This window comes from Neofelis nebulosa, chromosome 2 (genome assembly GCF_028018385.1).
Source record: "Neofelis nebulosa isolate mNeoNeb1 chromosome 2, mNeoNeb1.pri, whole genome shotgun sequence".
In the NCBI taxonomy this organism is placed as follows: domain Eukaryota; kingdom Metazoa; phylum Chordata; class Mammalia; order Carnivora; family Felidae; genus Neofelis; species Neofelis nebulosa.
In genome coordinates, this window is record NC_080783.1 from 3,347,958 (window position 1) to 3,369,073 (window position 21,116).

The 21,116-nt window shown below is 56.5% G+C and overlaps 2 protein-coding genes across 43 annotated transcripts in view; one reads left to right on the forward strand and one right to left on the reverse strand.

The window, feature by feature from the left end:
- LRRFIP1 (LRR binding FLII interacting protein 1) overlaps positions 1-19,068 on the reverse strand; it is a 141,200-nt gene extending 122,132 nt beyond the window's left edge. For 17 of the 42 annotated variants that reach the window (XM_058700062.1, XM_058700042.1, XM_058699904.1 and 14 more), the window contains exon 1: positions 18,912-19,061. In XM_058700062.1, the coding sequence (XP_058556045.1) occupies positions 18,912-19,007 (96 nt within the window). In that variant the 5' untranslated portion in view covers positions 19,008-19,061. Of the gene's footprint in view, positions 1-18,911 lie in introns of all 42 variants that reach the window. The other 25 variants (XM_058700081.1, XM_058700053.1, XM_058699917.1 and 22 more) reach the window with 8 other exon arrangements.
- A 219-nt stretch (positions 19,069-19,287) lies between these two features.
- The window catches only part of RAB17 (RAB17, member RAS oncogene family), a 40,185-nt gene continuing 38,356 nt past the window's right edge, over positions 19,288-21,116 (forward strand). Inside the window, exon 1 of the mRNA XM_058700095.1 lies at positions 19,288-19,292. The gene's annotated coding sequence lies outside the window, so the exon portion shown is untranslated. The remainder of the gene's footprint in view (positions 19,293-21,116) is intronic.

Genomic DNA, 21,116 nt, shown 5'->3' on the forward strand with positions numbered 1-21,116 from the left:
GGCCACGGGGTTGGGTCACAATCAGGCCACGTCAGGTACCACAACACATTCAAGGGCTTCCCAATCCCTGCTCTCGGGTTCACTGGTCTCGCCAAGTAATCTGGTTTTGGCATTCACACTTACAGAAGTCCACTGACGGACTTCAGGAAGGCACAGGACATTTGCACAGCCTCAAAGATATCAATCTGAAATTTACTAATTATGGTGAAGGTTTCAACCTAGGATCACACATTCTTTCAGGACATGGAGCTGAAGTCCTCTGTCCGAGTGTGGCTGGACTTAGGAGGAACTCGCTTGCAGGGAACAGAGCTGGGGGGAGGGTAAGTACCCGTACAGTGGAGGAACCTGGCAGACCCCCCCCCCCCTTAGCCCAGCGGTCCAGGTCAACACCGTCAGTGATAAGTCGTGTGCCATCGTGCATCCCCCGATGTGATGTGAGCAAGAGGGCACTTCACCTCCATGAAATTCTTCCCTCAAATCCACAACCTCAGCCTAACCAGGCAAATCCAGAATGAGAACATTCCACAGAACACCTATCTGCTACTTTCCAGAAGTGCCCAGGTCACGGAAGACGAGGAAAGTAGAGACACCGTCACAGACTGCAGGAGACAAAGGGACAGCGGGACAAGATGCAGCGTGGGGTCCCTGCATGAATGGATCCTAGGACAGAAAAAAGACTTTGCTCAAAAAACTGGGAAACCCATACAAAGTCTGTGATTTAGTTAACGAAAAACATTGCTCAGGACAGGTTATGACTTCTCTCGAAGATCAGTCTAGCTAAACTTTCTGGGGCAGGGGCACACGTCCGAATTTCTTCATTTCAATTTCCACCTGCATGCCCCTCCAACCCCCTTGACCCCACCCCTCCAGATGTTTGCAGTGGCTCCTGGTGTGCACACGGCTCTCCAGAACCACGGCTCGTACGTGAGGTTAAGGTCAGGCAAAGACAGCTATTTTTTGCACCTGGCAGGGTATATTAATAATACACCTAACTTCCTCCAGTCCGAACCCTGTGCCCCAACAGGGAAGCCACACAATAGAATGTTCTACAAACATGCTCCAAGTTTCTTCAGCCCCTGGGAGAGTGCCATCAACCTCAGGAGCGCTTTCCTGGACACCGTGCATGCCTTTTTAGGGCATGCCAGCTCACTGTGCTGGCAGCGGGCAGAGCAACCTAATCGCCCCCACGCCGCCCGATGAAACCAAAGCCCCCTCACCTGGATCACTCAGAGATTTTTTCCAAGTGCACACATAACACGGAGAGTCAACGGAGAAACACAAGAGAGAAAAGGTCACCAAAAACAGGGAGCCGGGAAGAGGGAGCAAACGTCAGGTGACCGGGGCAGGGGCAGAAAGCCGCCTGCTTTTCCACTCCTTCCATGTCCTATTACATGAAAGGGGACAGGCGACTCACTGTGTTGGCCCAGATAACCGATCTGCACCCTGCAGGGGCTCAACCCCTGGCCGAAGTCGACCCCGCTGGCCACAGCTTTCTGGTAAATCTTCACTCACGCATAGGTGACCACTGTTGATCTCTGGACTCTTGCTCTGGCTTCAAAGTAACTGAAGGTTCACGTGTTCCTGAAGTAGGGCTAACGCGACCCATCTGTCCATCCCTCCACGAACTCGCTCGCTCCCTCACAACCAGGTGTGTGCTGTGTGCCCAGAGGCCGCCCCCTGGGGTAGGAGGCCACCCCAGCCTCTTGTCTGGGGAGCGGGGAGGCTCTCAGAAAGGGCATCTTCTCAGCAGCGGCTTCGCCAGCCTGAAGGTCATGATAATACTCCTCTCTGTGGCTGAAAGAACTCAGCCAGTCCTCGGGCGCTTGGGCAGGAAAAAGCCATAGTGTTCTAATCAGGAATATTAGTGTCAATGCTATTCTCTGGCTCTGTGATCAGACCCCCAGTGGCATCAGTTTATCTGAGGCGGACCTTCTAAGCTTGGGTGTGCGTGAGAATCACCTGGAGGGCGGGCTCACCCCCAGAGGCTCTGATTCAGGAGCGGGGACACTGAGAAGCCGCATTCTTAACGCGTTCCAAGTGGCGTGGGTACTGTGTCTGGAGGCCACGGTTTGAGGGCCGTTGATCTGAGGTGCCATCGACCACCCTCAATCCCAGCCCCACGTGCTTTGTCTTCTCAAAGTTGGTCAAGCAACGCAACAGGTACTTACTTCAGAGAGACTGTTGTGAGCATCCCCAGCTGAGGGGCTGGAACCATCTAGGTGACAGGCTGACCTGAGCCCCACCCCCCACGAGGCACCGGTGGCCTTTGCACGTTTGTTGTGCAGTTAGCATCCACAGAACGCAAGAGAAGGCAGACAGCCAGAGAGAGGCCTTTACGGCAAGGTCCAAGTAAAGGTGGACCTTTAAAGACACTGGTTCCAGCACTTCCCCTCCACACTGGTACCTCTCCTGACTCCCACACTACGCATGCACCTGTGCCCTCCCCTGCTTCTAGAAGAAAGCAGCATCACCACCAAAAAATAGAGAGTGCCCTGTGTAAAGAAAAATGCACAACTCCCAGGGCCAGTGAGCATCTGCTCCAAGTTCAGGAGCAGCTACAAACCAGCCTGAAACATCCAGGTGTTAAGCATCTTTTTTGCACTTTTCTGACAACAATGCCACCACCATCTTACATTTGCAAAGCCCTTGAGACTTCGCGTGCATTATCTCAAATACTTTCTCCCGAGTGCCCCATGTGAAGGCTGTGAGACTGGCAGCCCCTGGTCCCTCCTTATAGTTAAGGAGGCCAAAGCTGAGTGCAGTTTGTCGCCAGGTACCCAAACCCACCCACTTCCTTAGTTAGGCAGCCTGGAGCCTGAAGCCTAGAGTCTGGAGCTGGAGCCTGGAGCCTGAAGCCTAGAGTCTGGAGGAAAGCCTGGAGCCTGGAGGAAAGCCTGGAGCCTAGAGCAGAGCCTGGAGCCTGGAGCCTGGAGGAAAGCCTGGAGCCTGGAGCGGAGCCTGGAGCAGAGCCTGGAGCCTGGAGCCTAGAACCTGGAGGAGAGCCTGGAACATGGAGCCTAGAGCCTGGAGCCTAGAACAGAGCCTGGAGCCTGGAGCCTAGAGCGTAGAATAGAGCCTGGAGCTGGAGTCTGGAGCCTAGAGTGGAGTCTGGAGCCTGGAGCCTGAAGTCTAGAGTCTGGAGGAAAGCCTGGAGCCTGGAGTCTGGAGCCTAGAGTAGAGCTTAGAGCCTGGAGCCTGGAGCCTAGAGCTGGAGCCTGGAGCCTAAGGTAGGGCCTGGAGCAGAGCCTGGAGCCTGGAGCCTGGAGCCTGGAGGAAAGCCTGGAGCCTGGATCCTAGAGCAGAGCCTGGAGCCTGGAGCCTAGAGCTGGAGCAGAGCCTGGAGCCTGGAGCCTAGAGCCTGCAACTTGGAGCCTGGAGGAAAGCCTGGAGCCTGGAGCCTAGAGTAGAGCCTGGAGCCTAGAGCCTGGAGCCTGGAGCCTAGAACCTGGAGCAGAGCCTGGAACCTGGAGCCTGGAGCCTAGAGCCTAGAGCCTGGGGCTTGGAGCTGGAGCAGAGCCTGGAACCTGGAGTCTGGAGCCTAGAGTGGAGCCTGGAGCCTGGAGCTGGAGCCTGGAGCCTGGAGCCTAGAGCCTAGAGCAGAGCCTGGAGCCTGGAACCTGGAGCAGAGCCTGGAATCTGGAGCCTAGAGCCTAGAGCCTGGGGCCTGGAGCTGGAGCAGAGCCTGGAACCTGGAGTCTGGAATCTAGAATGGAGCCTGGAGCTTGGAGCCTAGAGCCTAGAGCAGAGCCTGGAGCCTGGAGCCTAGAGCAGAGCCTGGAGCCTAGAGCCTGGAGCCTGGAGCCTAGAACCTGGAGCAGAGCCTGGAACCTGGAGCCTGGAGCCTAGAGCCTAGAGCCTGGGGCTTGGAGCTGGAGCAGAGCCTGGAACCTGGAGTCTGGAGCCTAGAGTGGAGCCTGGAGCCTGGAGCTGGAGCCTGGAGCCTGGAGCCTAGAGCCTAGAGCAGAGCCTGGAGCCTGGAACCTGGAGCAGAGCCTGGAACCTGGAGCCTAGAGCCTAGAGCCTGGGGCCTGGAGCTGGAGCAGAGCCTGGAACCTGGAGTCTGGAACCTAGAATGGAGCCTGGAGCCTGGAGCTGGAGCCTGGAGCCTGGAGCCTAGAGCCTAGAGCAGAGCCTGGAGCCTGGAGCCTGCAGCTGAGGGCGGGAGCCAAGCCTCTGTCTCTCCGTCCGGATCTCTTTTAATGTGGGTGGCAGGCAAGTGGCCACTGAACACACGTGATCTGTGGCCACACCACCCTTACCTCGTTTCAGAGGGGTGTGTAGGGGAGACGTGGGGGTCCTAATGAGCGGCAGGAGTCCCTGTCCCGAGCGTCACGTGTGCATCCCCTCATCTGGTCCTCGTGACCATACATCATCACCTCCACTTTAGAGATGGGAACGCCGAGGGGCCGTGTGGATTGTCCGAGGTGGCAAAGTCAGAAAATGGGGACATCAGACCGCAGACCCAGGTCTTCTGACCCAGAGTCCAACTCTGACCCTCTATGTTGTGTTTTCTTACGGGCGTACAAAATACCTCCAATCATGGGAATCAGTAGGAAATTTTATTTCGCTGGTTTCTGGGGGATTTCCCACAATGCCATCCACCTTACTGAAAGCACCCATCGTGCCAAGAAACCCAAAAGCAACTAACACAGATGTGGCTTCGGCGGCAGAGTTCAGTGTGGCCCCGGGACAGCTGTGGCCTCTTGCCGATCAAGTCTGACCAGCTTATCGATATGGAGACGGAACAATTCTATCTCCTGACCTACGGTGACAGCTGATGAGGTTTCGGAATTTAGGGGGTTATCCATGAAAACCAGTCTGTGTAATCCACACATGGATCCTGACAGAGGCAGCCCCAACTACCCGCAGAAAAAGACCACATCCACAGGTTTTCGTATTAGTGAGGAGAGCAGTCCCACCACGCCGCCGAGGAACTCTTGTTTGAGCTTCGACCGGGTTCATTCAGGAGGTGGTTCCTGAGTGACTCCTGGAGGCCGGGTTTGGGGGTCCCCCAGAGATGGGGCCTGGTGCAGCCCCCTGAGAGCACATCGTCTAATGGGGAGACTAGAGCCGCTAAAAGGAAACAGCGACCCGGGGACGAGTGTGACAGGAGGAGTGGGGGGCACTAGGTGCACATCTCGGGCCCGGGGCGGGAGCCGCACAGGCCGCGAGGCTTCTCAGGAGGAGCGGGAGGTGAGGGGGAACGTATTGAGCACTGGCTGGGGAGGCCCCTTCTCAGGAGCCCGCCACTGACCCCTGTCTTCGTCCTACAGACGAGGAATTAAAGCTTCCAGAAAGCGAAGGACCACGTCCCAGACCCGGCGAGCCACAGAGCTGCCCCTTCTATGTCTCCTAAAGAAAGAAACCATCCACAGAGAACATGGCACGGGCCTAAGGAAGGAAGCCTGACCCTGTCTATGAAGTCCTCATGGGGCCAGGTGTATCTTCACTCGGAATAACTCAAAAATTTTAAGAAGCTGGATACAAAACCGAATAAACAGAATTAATTATATTCTGTTTATATTTACATTCTGTAAGAGATGGCGTTTATTACGTGCGTCAAAAAAGAGACAACAGGCCCCCAACGGCATCACGTGTGCTCAGCCCCGTGTCAGCAAAGCAAGACTCAGCACCCGACCAAACTGTGGTTCCGGCCTCTGTCGGGAGCGCAGCCTTAGCTGGTGGGTGCGGACTCGCCTGCTCAGCACTGGGAAGTGACCTGCCAGATGGATCCCTGCCGCCTCCACGCGAAGGCGGCCTTGCCTGAGACAATCCGGTCTCTTTGCCAGAGACTTCCCTTTCCCGCCCCTTCTGCCTAGACAAACCGGGTTTGTTCAGCTCTTCAGGGCTCCTTTCTATTTGCAGAGGGCACTGCCCATTCCTGAACGGCAGCATGAAGCTGGTTAGATCCTCAATTACTCAGTCGGATTTTTTTTTAACTTAAGTTTGCTTATTTTCGAGAGAGAGAGAGAGAGAGAGAGAGAGAGAGACAGAGACAGAGCACAAGTGGCGGAGGGGCAGAGAGAGAGGGAGACACGGAATCCGAAGCAGGCTCCGGGCTCCGAGCTGTCGGCACGGAGCCCGATGTGGGGCTCGAACCCATAAACCCCGAGATCATGACCTGAGCCGGAGTCGGACGCTTCGCAGACTGAGCCACCCGGGGGCTCGCCCCCTTACACTTTGCTACGTGATGTCATTTAAACAGGTCGGTAACTGGATGGTCTGGGGTCCGGCCTGCCAGTGTGCCAGGCGGTGCACCCGCTCTGTTTACCACTCAGTATAATTATGAACGACTGCGTCCCATTCGGGGAAAGTTGGAAAACTCTTTATGAAAGAAAAAACACACTAAAGTAGTGACACTGTTCATCAAACCAAAACAAAAAACAAAAAACAAAAAACAAAAAACAAAACACCCCCAAACCAAAAACAAACCAAAAACAAACAAACCACGCACTAAATATCCAAGTGGAAAAGACCTATGAAGCTGAAAGGAATCCTGACGCTGAATTTTCAGTTGGCGAGGGCGACAGCTTACCGTGTCTTCCTTCACAAATCGTATGTGACAGTGGAGGCCGGAGGTCTAAGCCACAGAGGGGAATCTGACGGACACAGAACATTAACATGTAGTAAGTACTCCGGCCTCACCCCTGTAGCCTGAGGGTCCCCGCACACCCTCAGGCCAAGGGAATGGAGAGGGCAGAGGGCGGAAGAGTGTTGCGACACTGCCGATTTTCTGTCCTCGGGAGAAGAATGGAGACACACAGGCTGCAGGGTGCTTTCTCAAGAACAAGTGTCGTGCTGGGCGTGGCCATGGCACCAGGGCACCTGGCAGGGACCCTGCACAGGACCACAGTCTAGGGATCTAGTTGAAGGAGTTCAGCTGCGAACAGCGAAGCAACATGCCTTTTAGGAGACGCGGGGACAGGGGCGCCTGGGTGGCTCAGTCGGTGGAGGAGGTGCGGGGACAATTGTAACCCCGTGGAAATGTGCTGTGGCTGGTCCTCCTGCTGCCCCACACCCGCCCCCTTCTCCAGGGGGACCCTGGTGGGCCACCGGCACCACCCCCGCCGGCAAGGCTGAGGTGTGGTCTCCCCCATCCCTCCTCCTGCAGCACACCTGGGATTTCGAGTGAGGGAGCCGTGCAGGCAGGTGCACTCGGGAGGTCTGGCTCTCATGGGACCATGTGGCAGCGCGGGCTCCCCGTCGTCTGGGGGCCCCAGGCTGGACGGGAGCGTCATTCCAGGCCTGGCCACTTACTGTCCTGATGCCCCTCCCAGGCTGCTCTCCTCCCAGCCAGCGGGCACCCACGGAAATGCCACCCTCAGGTGACAGGACGATGGCGGACTCACCGGAGCAAGGGCCTGGCTCTGCGTCCAGGCAGCTCCTGGCAGCGATCCCCCCGTCCTCAGTCTCCCCAGCACGAAGCCAGCAGGCACGAGGCAGGGCCAGTGCGGGACGTGACCCCCAATGGCCGGAACGCCGGCCCTGGCGCTGCGTGACCTCTGGGCCCGGCGGCTCTCAGCAGCGGCCTTGTGGACACCACGCTATCCCTGGCGCACCTGAGCCATGGCCTCGGGCCTTTTCCTGGAGGGAAAGGCAAGTCTCGGCTGCCCCAGTCGACTCAATTCCTGCATCCCCGCTCCGTGGCCCAGCGGAGCGAGGCTTGACGTGACCCGTGTTGTTGGCCTTGAAGCATACCCGAGGTTGGCGGGAAAAGGGATCTCCGATGGGCAGAAAGGAGCCACTCGGCCCTGTAGGATTTTTCACTCAAAAGATCGCTCTCACCAGCTCCCACCTTCATGCCAACCCATCTTCCCTGGGCAGCAAGAAGTTCCTGCCGAAGGAGGAGAGAACTCAAGGTCTGTTCCAGTGCCCGCCTTGTAGACTCTCTACACCCTCCCGGCCCCCGCCACCCACTCGAGTGCACTCTGGAACACGGCGAAGAGTCACCGAACTTACAGCTGATGTCCCAGCTTCCTGAGTCCGCAGCTGCTCCCAGGACCTTCCACCCGGGCCCTCCAGGGCATGATGCACCTGCTGACTTCCGGGAGCGGGAGATGGGGAAACTGGGCGCAGAGCAGGGGTGGGCCAGCCCGTGTTCCCTGCCCCCACGGAGCAACGGGGCCCAGGGTCAGGGCTGAGCGAAGGTCGGGTTTGCGGGGCCGAGGCGAGCGGGGCTCAGCTCAGCCATGGAGCCGGGGCGGCAGTAGGAAAATGCCAAACGTGCTTCTCCATGGGGCCATCTCGTCCCCGGGGCACCTGCCAACGTCTGGGCCATTTTGTTTGTCACGCGGGGGGAAAGTCAGGGATGCTGTTAAATCTACAACACACAGGGCAGTCTTTCCCCCAGCGGAGAGCTGTCCCTCAAATATCTGAATGACCGCAGTGCGGAGGCCGGGAAGCCCCTTACAAGAAAAGCAAGAGAAAGAATGTGAGAAACCGAGACGACAGGGGAGGGCCGTGAGGCCACCGCTTCATGTGACAAATGGGCAGGTAACTGAGTGGCTCCTGAGAGGTCAGGTAAGCCTGGAGATACACCACGCGGGACAAGGCCAGGTGGGGTGGCCATGGTCTCCAGCGTGGGGACCGCGGCCCCGAGGAGTCGCTGCCCGACAGCCTGGAAAGTCTGCTGGCATCTTGCTCTTAATCCTCAAATTCAAGGCCAAGAAGCAAAAACGCTGCTGAAAACAGAGGGCCCTTTGCGTCCCTCTGTTCAGCTGCACACGTGCTCTAGATTCTACGGGAGCCGCAGGGTCGTGGCGCTGAAGACACGTGTGGCACTGAAGTGGCCAATGTCTGTGCGCTCACTCAGAGTCACCAACCAGCCCCAGGGCCGTCGGTGACCCTGCACGCGGGGACCTGCCTTCCTGGGGTTTCCGTTCCTATGGTCTGCTCTCCCTCCTCTCGGCCGCCTCCTGGGAAGGGGGTGCTGCACCCCCTGCCCCTGGAAGAGCGGTTCTGGACACGTCCTGGCCAATCAAGTGCCCCCACTGTCTCTTTCCGGAGGTGGACACAGCCACCAGAAGGCAGAAAACCACCGGGGCTCAGTTAGTGCCCACCGTGTACCAGGCCACCTGCCCTGCGTTTCCCGGGCACAACTCGTGACTCTAACCATGGGGCTCAGATGTGATAAGCTGTCTGCGGTCCCCCAACTTAAGAAGGCTGATGGTGCTCCTTCCATGGAGACACCCATCCATGGAGTGTCCATGAAGACTTCCGTCCATGGAGACACCGTCCATGGAGACTTCCGGCGGTCGGCCGGTCCTGCCCCCACTCCCCCGGTACGCTCCTCCTTGGCGCCTGGCCACGAGTGACACGGAGCCCTGTTCTGCATTACGGAACACACCTCTATCACGATGTATTACAACAGAGAATAAATCACTGCTCTGAACCTCTGCTGCCAATCCGGTGGCCACTAGCCGCGGTGGCTACTGAAATGCAAACGAATTAAAATTAAGTAACACTTGGGGCGCCTGGGTGGCGCAGTCGGTTAAGCGTCCGACTTCAGCCAGGTCACGATCTCGCGGTCCGTGAGTTCGAGCCCCGCGTCAGGCTCTGGGCTGATGGCTCGGAGCCTGGAGCCTGTTTCCGATTCTGTGTCTCCCTCTCTCTCTGCCCCTCCCCCGTTCATGCTCTGTCTCTCTCTGTCCCAAAAATAAAAAATAAAAAATGTTGAAAAAAAAAAAATTAAAATTAAGTAACACTTAAGATGCAGTTCCTCACTGGCACGGGCCACATTTCAGGTGCTCAGCTGCCACACGGGGCTAGAGGCCACCACGTACACAGCACGGAGACGGAGCGCTGCCCTCGCTGCGGAAAGTCCTAGCAACCAGCCCTGCTCTGGATGGTGTTAAAATACACCTGGGGTAACTTAAAGCAGTATCCTAGGGCATCCAGGGTAGAGACACAACAGATGTTCAGTCAGCATGGAAACTGAATCTTTCTGTCAACCTGGAAACGTCCGCGTCTTCCCCCATGCCTAAGAGATTTCATAAAAGGAAGTGAAAAATAAAATTAAGTCAAGGATGATGGCTTAAAAAAATAGATAAACTTATGAGATGGAGCTTAAGAGCAAAACAAAACGTTAGGTCCTGTAGGTTTCTATCATCACGACCACGGTGTGATTTTTCATTTACTCCCCCAAGCCAAGAAGTGGGTGGAAGCATTGCAATGCAATACTCCAGGGGAGGCCCTGAGCAGCTCTGGCTCTTACGTACTTGCTGATCCAAGAGTTTACCCACTGCCAAGACCATATCACATTCTGCCTACCTAAACTCTCCAGGTATCTCATAGTTGTTTCATGGCTCAGATTTTAGAGAGTGTTCCAAACAAGTAAGTGAATTATCCTTGACGGGTAAAGCTATGAGAATTTTATTTCTATAACTCCCTTTGTTTGCTCACCTAATTTGATACCTTATTCCACTCTCAGTAAAAGAATGTCATAATGACCAGTTCCCTTGTCCAGGCTGTAGGGACATTAGAGATTACTCTGTCCTGTTATAAATCTCGTATTAATTTTCAACGTTCTTCTCAATCCTTAATCAAAAACAAAACTCTACCTATAGGAACCAGCTTACGGAGGTCTGGTTTGATAGCATTAGGCAACATTTCCTTCCAATACTGACACTGTCCAGGGCACTGGCCTTGCAGACCAGGGACCTGAGCTCCAATCCAGGCTGTGTGCCTGTGCCCTGAGGAGCTACTTAATGCCCGGTGTCAGCACTTCAGCCGCCCCGCTGCACCCCCAATGGTGTCCTGGTCCCATCTTGTGCCATGTCACCTCCTGGCCTTTGCCCAAATTGTTCTCATAATGTTTTAGTGCCTCATTCTCTGAGTGGATAGCCAAGGATCACCACACATCTGCAAGAGGCTTTAAGATAAAAGAGGCTGCAACAAAGGACAAAAAGAAACAGACCATAACGCAGCGGACAAAAAAAAGAAAAAAAGTTTTGGAGAAAACGACAATAACAAATTAATATCCTCAGAATGACAAGAAAAGGTGCTACATTTGAGAATCAGAGACAATGCCATAAAAAGGGAACCAAGAATAACAGCCAAAAAAAAACACCCCACCTTTTTGAAATGAAATATAGAATAGGTAAGTTTAGTAGAAGGAGTGGAAGAATACAGTTGAGTAATCTCCCACAAAGTATCACCAAGAGAAAAAAGCTAGAGAATGGGAATGAAAAGGAAGTTATTCTCAACAAAGGAGCTGCTGTAAAAGAGACAGAGGAAACGATGGAGAAGGGAAAATTCAGAAAATTCCCCAGAATTTTAGGATACATGTTTTGTTCAGATCCAACGAACCCAATGAATGCTCAATATATGGGGGGTAGGGGGATCCAGAACGCTAAAGATCAAGAGAAGGTTCTAAAAGCTTCTAGAGAGTAAAAGCAGAGATCATACAACATACTGAAAACACACAACTCATCAAAATTCTCAAAGCAATCCTGAAAGCTGGAATAAAATGGGAAAAAATTCTTAAATTATGGTAGAAAATAGCTTTTAATTTTACTTTCTTAGGAACTATTAGTTTATTTCATTGAAGAGGCAAGGCAGTCACATGGTTCCATGTCCAAAGTGTATGAAAAGTTACACTTGATAAATCTGCTTCCACTCACATCCACACTCCATTTGCTCTGCAGGCTTTGTTCACCCAAATGCGGAGAAATCCCCACCCTTCTCACATAAGGGACAGCGTGCTATTTTCGCTTTCTGCACATTGCTTCTTTCAGTTAACAATGCATGCTGGAAATAATTTCAAAGAATACATAGAGACCTTTGTCATTCTTTGGAGAATTATTTTTAACCTAGAATGCTACAGTCAGCCAAACTATCAGTCAAGTATGAGGGTAGAATGGTCCTTGTCGGACACGCGAACGCTTAGGAAGGGCCACCAAAGGACGAAGGACGCGTTCCAGCAAAATGAGATAGTAATCCAAGGAAGAAGACGATATAGAATCTGGCAAAGAGGGATCCAACAACAACTGAACAGTGGCAAGAGAAACTCGAAGAGTCGTGGTCAAGGGACATGACCAACGAGTCCTGAGAGCGCCCGGAGCAGGCTAGGGGAGTGGATAGACATCTGGGGGAGGGGGTCGAGTCCCAGAAGAGAGAATGAAGGGGAAATGGTAGATGGTCTGGTTTGTTGAATCACACAGGAAATAGTATTGTGAGGGGCTCTGTCGAAAAGGTGTTGAAGAACTGGCTGTGACAGACACGTAGACAGAAACGCAATTGAAAAAACCAAAAAAACAAATCATTAACTCCAGAAAAGGCAGAAAGCTGTCCAAGGACAGAAACGTTACAGCACCACACGGTGCGTGACATCACCGTCACCACCAGCCTCCCCTGCACCCGGGGCTCGTGCTGAGTGAGGTCTTCTCACGAAATAGCTCCTTTGCCCCCATAAACCCCTTGCGGGAAGTGCACTCGAAACTTTCCCACCTTACGTGCGGGGCACCTGGGCCACAAGGTGAAGTAACCACGGAGCACGTGGCAGGGCCAGGACTCGAGCCCAGGAATCTGACCCCCGTCGCATTATCCTCTTTAGCAGTCCGTTGTCCTACGACATAACCCCGAACACGACACGACTGTGGTGTGACAATGTGGAGGGAGGAGAGCGGGGCTCCAGCCCCCCCCAGCCCCCCCCCCCCCCAGCCAGGAAGCCGGCACTTAGTGTCCACGCTTGGAAAATCGATAGAGTGCACACGTGTATTATTTATAGACACGGAGCTAATCACCAGATCATTCAGGGTCTTGTCAGGCCATTGAGAACTTGGCCTCGATGGGGTGATATGAGAAGCCGTTGGAGAGTTTTAATTAGAGAAGTGACATGATCTGACATATTTTAAAAGGATCACCCAGCTGCTGTGTGGAGAATGGCCTGAGAATGTGGGACACGGGTAAAACATAGATTACCTTCAATAAACGCGACGGTTTAGGAGTCGAGACAATGCAAAAGGACAATGCAAAAGGAGGGGTAGCCGGGGGAGAAGAGTACGGACCCTCCCGTGAAATGTCACGCCTGGTGGCCAGAGGTCAGCTGGGGACAAGAGTCCCAGAGATGGGAAGCGAGTGGGTGTGACTGCAGGACACCATGGGCAACGGGGCCTTGGCTGGAGCCAAGACATCGATTCCAGGAAGTGGGGGCAGCCTGGGGGTCGAACTGGCACCTTCCTGGTTACCTTGGGCCGGTCCCTTAGCACCTCTGAGTCTGTCTCTGTCAAACAGAGACATACTCTAAACTCTGCTCCTGGGGTTTGATGTAACTATGGGGGAAGCTTCTGGGAGCATCTGGCAACCCGCAGGCCTCAGAAGCCACCTCCGCTCCCACCTCCGCCCTTCCCAATCCTGTTCCCTGACAAGGCGCACAATCCACAGCCTCGGCTGGAACCCGGGTCCCCTGATTTCCCACCCGCCGGGCCGTCTCCGTGTGTCACCCACAATACAAATCGCAGCCCCTAAGCGGGACGCCGGTGAATCACGAGAGTCGCCCAGAAAAGGGAGAGGGAGACAGCTGGCTCTCTGACAGAAATAGCTGTGGGGCGGGGCCCGCAAGCCATCGGGGACCCGCAGGCCCGTCCACAGCTGAGTTCCTGATCCCACGTCCAACTGGAACCATCTCGTTGGGACTCACCGAGGCAGGCCACGGTCACGGGCTCAGTGTGCGCACCCCCTGATGGCCCAGACTTGGTGATGAAAATCCCCCCGGACGCCTGTCTTGTCACATTCCTGATGCCCTCTGCTGACACACCGGGATGTGCGTGTCTGTCTCAGGAATAAGAGCCCCGGAAGGGTCTGGGGTTACTCCTCAGCGGCTGCGTTAGAATTGGGGGTTCTTCCCGTGGGGCAGCCTGTGCCGTGCCGGGCATCCGACCCCCTCGCCCCTTCCCACCCCCTGGAAGAAGGGGGCACGACAATGTCACCTGGGAAAAAGGCATGAGGGTGACAGTTCGAACGACAGGAAACAGGCTGTAGCAACAAGACCACGTTCGGGTAAACGCTGAGCTCAGTGTGGTCTCACCTGAGGGCAGGGGAGCGGAGCAAGGGGCCAGGGGTGTGTGTCAGGCCCGCTGGGCTCACTCCCAGACGGCACGGGCCCAGAGGAGCTGGAGGAAGGTGAGGCCCCAAACTGAGCCCGATTTCCAGGACCGTTCTGAAAAAGAACTTGTGTGCCCAACCCCCAGCTTGGCTTGAGGCTGGAGGAGAAAAGAGACAGGGTCCCTCAAGACAAGCGGACTTAGGAAGGCTATTTGCGGAAGCAAGGGGTGAGGGGGGCTGGGCAGTAAACTGAAAGGAGGACTTGGGATGAGAATATCCTGCATTTACAGAACTACCCAGAATGAAGCCCGGGGTTGTCCTAAGCTGGGGTCCCTGCAAGCAGAGCCTGAGGCAGGGATTTGCATCCACAGGCAGCAGAAGAGGGGTGAGGGGAGCTGCGGGGCAGGGGCAGGAGGAGGCCTCCGCGGGAGTGTGCCTTCAGCCCCGTCCCACGGGGAGCTCTGGAGCAGAGTTAGCTCCACCTTGAAGCAAGGGGAGGGGACACGGACACCCTTGGTCAACAGCTGCAGCTGCCCCAGGGGTGGGGGGTGTCATACCCCCACCCCCACAGTGACTCCTATGTGGTCAGGGGCACCTTTCTAGTGAAGGGGCAGCTGTGAACCCCCAGGAGCCACACTCACAGGCCAGGGAGTCAACACCCTCCCACCCCGATAAGAGGGATCTGAGCCCCTGTAGGCATCGTGTGCCCAAGGGTCAGTCTCAGAGAAGAGGCTCTGGGGACAGTCAAGGAGAGGGCACTGTGCTGTGAGTGAGGAAGAGAAGGGGACAAGGGTTTGTGTGGCCGCAGGGGATGACTCATTCACCGCCTTGGTGAAAGGGCCCACAAGTCCATTTCTAATACAACTTGCCTGTGATTCTTAAAAACCTTTCTTTTAATGTTTATTTATTTTTGAGAGACAGAGAGAGGGAGAGACAGAGACAGAGACAGAGTTGGAGCGGGGGAGGGCAGAGAGAGAGGGAGACCCAGAATCCAAAGCAGGCTCCAGGCTCCGAGCCGTCAGCACAGAGCCCGACGTGGGGCTTGAACTCGTGAACCACGAGATCACGACCCGAGCCCAAGTCGGACACTCAGCCGACTGAGCCCCGCAGGCGCCCCGATTTCCTTTTTCAATTTTTCTGTTGCTGTGATTCTCCTTTCGAGAGGATACTCTGAATTGCCCCAGGCACCTGGAGAGCAGTATCCTCTCCCTCAGCGACAGAGCCCTGGATGAGAATTTGGGATGCTACCAAAAGCCTTGAGCAGAATGTGAAACGCGGTAGGAGAGAAAAATAGAACTGCTTTCAAAACACCTTTCCCCAGGGTGTGAGAAGCACTGCTCCCGCCCTCAGTGGCGACGAGTGTCTCAAAGTGCTTCCTGGACCTTTTTCCTGACAACACCTTGCCCGAGTTCCACGTCAGGGACAAGCTAGTCGTGCTAATGCATCTACAGTGTTCAAAAGTTACAACTCCATTTACTAGAAACCCGCCTCGGCTGAGACCATAATGTATCTGAACCAGGAGTGTGTCAACTGGCCGCGTGTCAGGTCACTGCTTCCGGCACGTACCCAGGAGGGTCCCAACCCCTCGGCCGACCGGGCCCTGCCTGCCCGCTCTCCTTCCCGCACGGTGACCCTGCCAGTGGGCCTCAGGTCACCTCGGCCCAGAATGCTCCTTTTTCTCCAGAGGGCACATTCCTGGACACCCGGCCCACGTCCACCCACCTCCTGCCACCTGCTTAAACCCTCTCCAATGTTCACTCAGGCCCCCTCGCCTCCCCAAATGCTTCAGAGGCAGCCAACGTTCCCCGTTGCCAGGATGGGCCTGACGGGTCCTAAGGGAGGACTACCCCCCCCCCCCCCCCCCCCCCCCGCCCAGCCCCACACACCCATGCACAGAGACTAGCGTGGGCTGCTGAGTCAACAGTCCTGGTCACAGTTTGGCTCAGGAGCAGCCAGGGAGCCACGTGGAGATGTGTCACGGAAGATGCTTCTAGATCTCAGGAGAGAGACCGGGTGTGCGCTCATGGGGGGGGTGGGGGGGGATGTCTGGGAACATGGCAGCCAGTCTTCCAGGAGCAAGAGCCTGGAGATGAGGCCATCCGGAAGAGGACAGCCCGGCCTCAAGGTGCTGTGGAGACAAGGGGCCACTGGTGGGGCTGGCCAGGAGTCCATACCGCAGCCAGTATGTTTCTTCTCGCGGAGGCCAGTGCAGGTCAGGGTTTCTGTCACTTCCAGAAAAACCTCGAAATGCCATTTCCTCCAGGAAGCCGCCTCGGATTGCCATCCCTAGTCCCATCAGTAAACTGGAACTCTCGTTTCCAGACTTTCAGTGCACAACATCCATGCCCTTGTAACGTCAGCTCTCTTCCTGTCTTCTGTTATGGTTATTGCTCTACAGGTCAGGCCCCTTTCCCACCCAGTTCTTTTTTTTTTTTTTTTTTAACGTTTTATTTATTTTTGAGACAGAGAGAGACAGAGCATGAACGGGGGAGGGGCAGAGAGAGAGAGGGAGACACAGAATCGGAAGCAGGCTCCAGGCTCCGAGCCGTCGGCCCAGAGCCCGACGCGGGGCTCGAACTCACGGACCGCGAGATCGTGACCCGAGCCGAAGTCGGACGCTTAACCGACTGAGCCACCCAGGCGCCCCATCTGACCCAATTCTTTGAGGGCAATTCCCTTCAGGTCCATCCCTGAGTCCTACTTTCCCTGGGACAGAAGTCTGGAGAGCATGGCACGTATCTGCTGAATCGATGAGCAAATAAGAAGGCGCCAAACTTATGACACTTTTGTTAACTTTTAGCGCAAGTCTCAAGAACTCCGTGGTGAACAGATACTCGCCATTTGAATCCCGGTTTTAATTTTCACAGTTGGGCCCTAGAATTCAATTTGTAGCAAAACAGAAAACGTAGCACCTGCTTCTCCCAACATTACAGATACATGCCACTCAGTACTTGTAACAGCCCCATCTGTGGCTTTAATGGGAGGACAGGTGGGAAGATCTCACACTGACCTAGTTACTCACCGACAGCCAAAGCGGATTTCTTCTCCCCATTTCAGAGACGAGAAGACAGAGGCTGAAAGGGGTCGAGTAACTCACTTCCCTGGGATCACATAGCTCCTCCGGGGGGACGTGTGTGCGGTTTCACAGCCCAGGTCTGACTCCCAGGCCTGAACCTGTTACTGCCATCTGTGTCCCCCCGGCTGGGGGGCAGGACCACGGGTTCCCGGTCCTCAGGACCTCAAGGGTGTCAACCCAGGGAGCATCCCCAGCCTCTCCTTCCAAACCAAAGCAGCAGATACCAGGCAGACCTAGCGAGCGCTCAGTCTCCTGTTCCTTTGTCCATAAGCAGCCACGGAAAGACAAGGCCGAGACCACCAGTCCCCCCCGGCCTCCCAGAGGACACTTGCTTGGTCTTTCGGTCAAATACACACATAAGTGATACTCCTTACAGCAGCGGGGATTATATTCAGGCTACCACTTTTAGCCAACGTCTTTATTTAGCCGAACGTACTTTAAGCTCCTGGTACTTCTTTTGTTTGTTAATTAATGCAACACACTCAGGAGCTTGTACCACACGCCTGACTCTGTGCGGAGCTCTGCGGATACAAAAGGGAGTGAGATACCGCCTGCCTGTGTGTCACCTCCTACAGGGAGAACAAATTATGCCGAGGCGAAGTGACCACCACACCAGGTGCAGGGAGGCAAGAGTGACAGGAGCCTGGGGGAGGCAGGGAGACTTCTGCCTGCCGTGATCTGGGTGGGCTCATAGAGGACACAAATCTCCAGTGGGTTTTAAGGCATGAATAGGAGTTTGCCCGGAAAGCCCTTTTCCTTTTCATACAGAGGAAAACCAAAGTCTTTATCCATTTCGGTATTCAACAAACACCACTGGATAGCCACGTGCCCATCAACGCCAAATCGGGTATTTGCAAACCGAAAACACCTAAGAACTGGTCATAGAGCAGACCTCAGTGAAGAGGCAATCAGAGCCCGCAGCCTGAGTGGCTTGGGAGTTTTTCCACGTGAGGCCAGTGCTGTGTAGACTAAGTCCACATCCTAACAGAACCCTTGGGAGGGAGTACATGACGGGGGGATGAAGTGTACCTGCATATACAGTCTTCGTAGTTAGCATTTTCACGGGACACAATCCCCAGGTAGCAAGTTTCTTTGTCACGGGGGCCCAGGGAACGGGCCCCCTTCCCCAGGGAGCTGCCGCCGCCCATCTGCCGTGCAACTTTCCAGCGTCATTGGTTAGTTTAACCTAAAGGTTGGACCCTTGGGGGGAACGGCGCGGACGGGGACAGACAGGCACACAGCGTCCCTTCATTTGCCACGCTTCAAGTTCATCACCAGCCGTTCCAATAAACTGCCCAGGAAACTTGGACGAAAACCTCTCCGTGCGCCTGGACCCGCTTTCGGGCTCGGTCCAGAGACGAGATTCACAGAGACCACGCTCATGCCCGAGCTGCACCTGCGTGTCAATCGACGGCCAGTGGTCACGGACATGAACCAGGCCGTTTCGCCAGGGCCATGTGGCCTCCGGGGACCGTCCACCGGCCTCCGGGGTCGGCCCGCTCCACCCCCACGAGGCCGCGCGACCGAGCGGGGCGCTCGCTCCCCGACCCCGCGGGCCCCGGGCGGTGGGGAGGGTCCCGAGCCGCCGGCCCCAGCGCCGCTCCCCGAGGGGGACGGCGGCCCCGGGCGTGGGGGAGGGGTCGGCGTCGCCGGTTCGTCCCCGGGGCCGAAGGACCCGCGCCCGGCCCGCGCCGCCGCCGGCGGACGGACCGAGCGACCCACCGACCGGGGCGCGACCGCCGCGGAGGCGCCCCCGGCCGCCCCCGGCCCCCGGCTCCCCCCGGCCGCCTACCTCGCGCGCGATCTGGTTCAGCGCGTCGTCCTCCGCCGTCAGCCGCTCCCGGTTGGGGAGCCGCTTGCGCCCCGAGCCCTGCGTGCCCATGTCCATCGGCCGCGCCGCCCGCTGCCGCCGCTCGCGCCCCTCTCGGGCCGGCCCCGCTCCGCCCCTCCCTCCGCCGCGGCGTCATGGCGTCAGCGGGCGCGGGCCGGGGACGCGGGGACACGCCGGAGGGGGGCACACGGGGGCCGGGGGCGCGGGGACACGCCGGAGGGGGGGGACACGCCGGAGGGGAGGGACACGGGGGCACGGGGACACGCCGGAGGAGGGGGGGACACGCCGGAGGGGGGCACACGGGGGCCGGGGACGCGGGGACCCGCCGGAGGGGGGGACCCGCCGGAGGGGAGGGACACGGGGGCCGGGGGCGCGGGGACACGCCGGAGGAGGGGGGGACACGCCGGAAGGGAGGGACACGGGGGCCGGGGGCGCGGGGACACGCCGGACTGGATGGGGGAGCAGGCGGGGCCGGGGTCGCGGGGACAGGGGCGCGGGAACCTGGCACGGGGTCTTGTGGGGACGCCATGTAGGACGGGGCCGGGGACGCTCTGGGATGCTGAGCATGGAGACAAATGGCAGTCTGGAATGGATGGCTGGGGTTACCCCGCGCAAGGACGCGGAGGTGACAGGGCTGGGGGCGGCGGCGGGTAGAGGGGCCGAGGGACCAAGCAGGGTTCAGAGGCGCCGGGAGGCCCAGGGCCCCAAGCGGCCCACTCCAGGCCAGTGGCTCCCGGTGGAGTTGGGACCTCTGCGGGGCTGCTCCAGGGCGCAGAGGAACCGGGTTGCAGAGAAGGGTTTGTGCGCAGAGGAGTGCAGGGACCCGGGGTTGGGGGGGGGGGGGGGGGCTCAGACAGGGGCCTCCGATGAGCTGGAGTCAGGCAGTCACAGATGGGGTAACAGGCAGGCTCTGGAGTCAGGTCCAGGGGGTCCGGATCCAGCTCGCAGCTACCAGGCGGTGACTTTGGCCAGCCTCCTGGGCTTTGCAGCACATCCAGAATCATGGAGTTGATGTATAGGGTTCCTTCTTCACGTGCATGTCCCCTGTGACCTCCCACTTCACTTCTGCGTCCCCAGCTGTTGACAAAGGAGTGAACTTACCTGAGCCTTACCTTCCACACTCTAAAAGTGGATTTTAAAATAAATTGGAGAATCAGAGAAGGTTTACAGAGCCGTTGCCTTTTTGTCTACGGTAACGATGCAAGCAACTGTTAGCTGTCGGTCCTGACTTAGAAAACAAAGGCGCGAGTCCAAAAGTTACTGGTGTTTGTGTGTTTGGGTGTGGGGAGATCTTCAATGGGGCTAGGGAAGAATGGGAGGGAGGGGGCCATATTGAAGTCACTTGTGTCCCTCCCCAGCCAGAGCCCCACAGATAAGGACAGTTAACATTTTGGTATATGTCTCACCAGGTGACTGTGACCAGGTTGGTTTGGGTTCTTGAAGTACCGTGGAAGCTGGAAGGAGTAGGGAACGGAAAGGGGGTTCTGCAGTCCCAGGAAAGTCGATGAGGTTGTATTGCTGGGAAAAGGCAGTGAGGGGAGGACACAGGGTGCTCAGGACACCTGAGTGGGCGTGGGCGGGGTGAGCGCACAAGGCAGGCAAGGCAGGCGTTAGGGCTGTGACCTTGTTCTTTACTGGTATTCCCAGAGCTTGTGCACGCCTGACACATCGTAGGCACTGAGGAAGCGTCTGTTGATTGACTCTCCGGTGCCATATTCCGCCGCTTAGGACCCCATACTCCTTGGGTGACATGAACCCGGTTGGAGGAAACTATCTCTTGCTGTGCCCTGAGCCTTGCTGGAGGTGGCTCACCACTCCCCTCGCCCGTGACGCATTGCGATGACTCTGTGTCTTTGCTCAGCCTGGTTTTCAGCCCCATCTCTTTGCTCACTCGTTCGCCCACACCCGCTACCCGGCAGGTGCTGTGCTGGAGGCTGGAGCACGACTGTCAAGGACACAGACATGGACCCAGACATGTGCCGGAGGTACCCGGAAGTCCTCATCCCAAGCCACATTAAAGCCTCCTATGTCTCCTTTCTAGAGGAAGTCTTCCCAAGTTCCCAAGGCTGCCCCTACTTCCCTCATCATTCTTCATCAGAACTTTGAGCCACTTTTTATTCCAGCACTTAAATTCTTCCGGAATGGTCTGTTGACCACGAGGAGGGC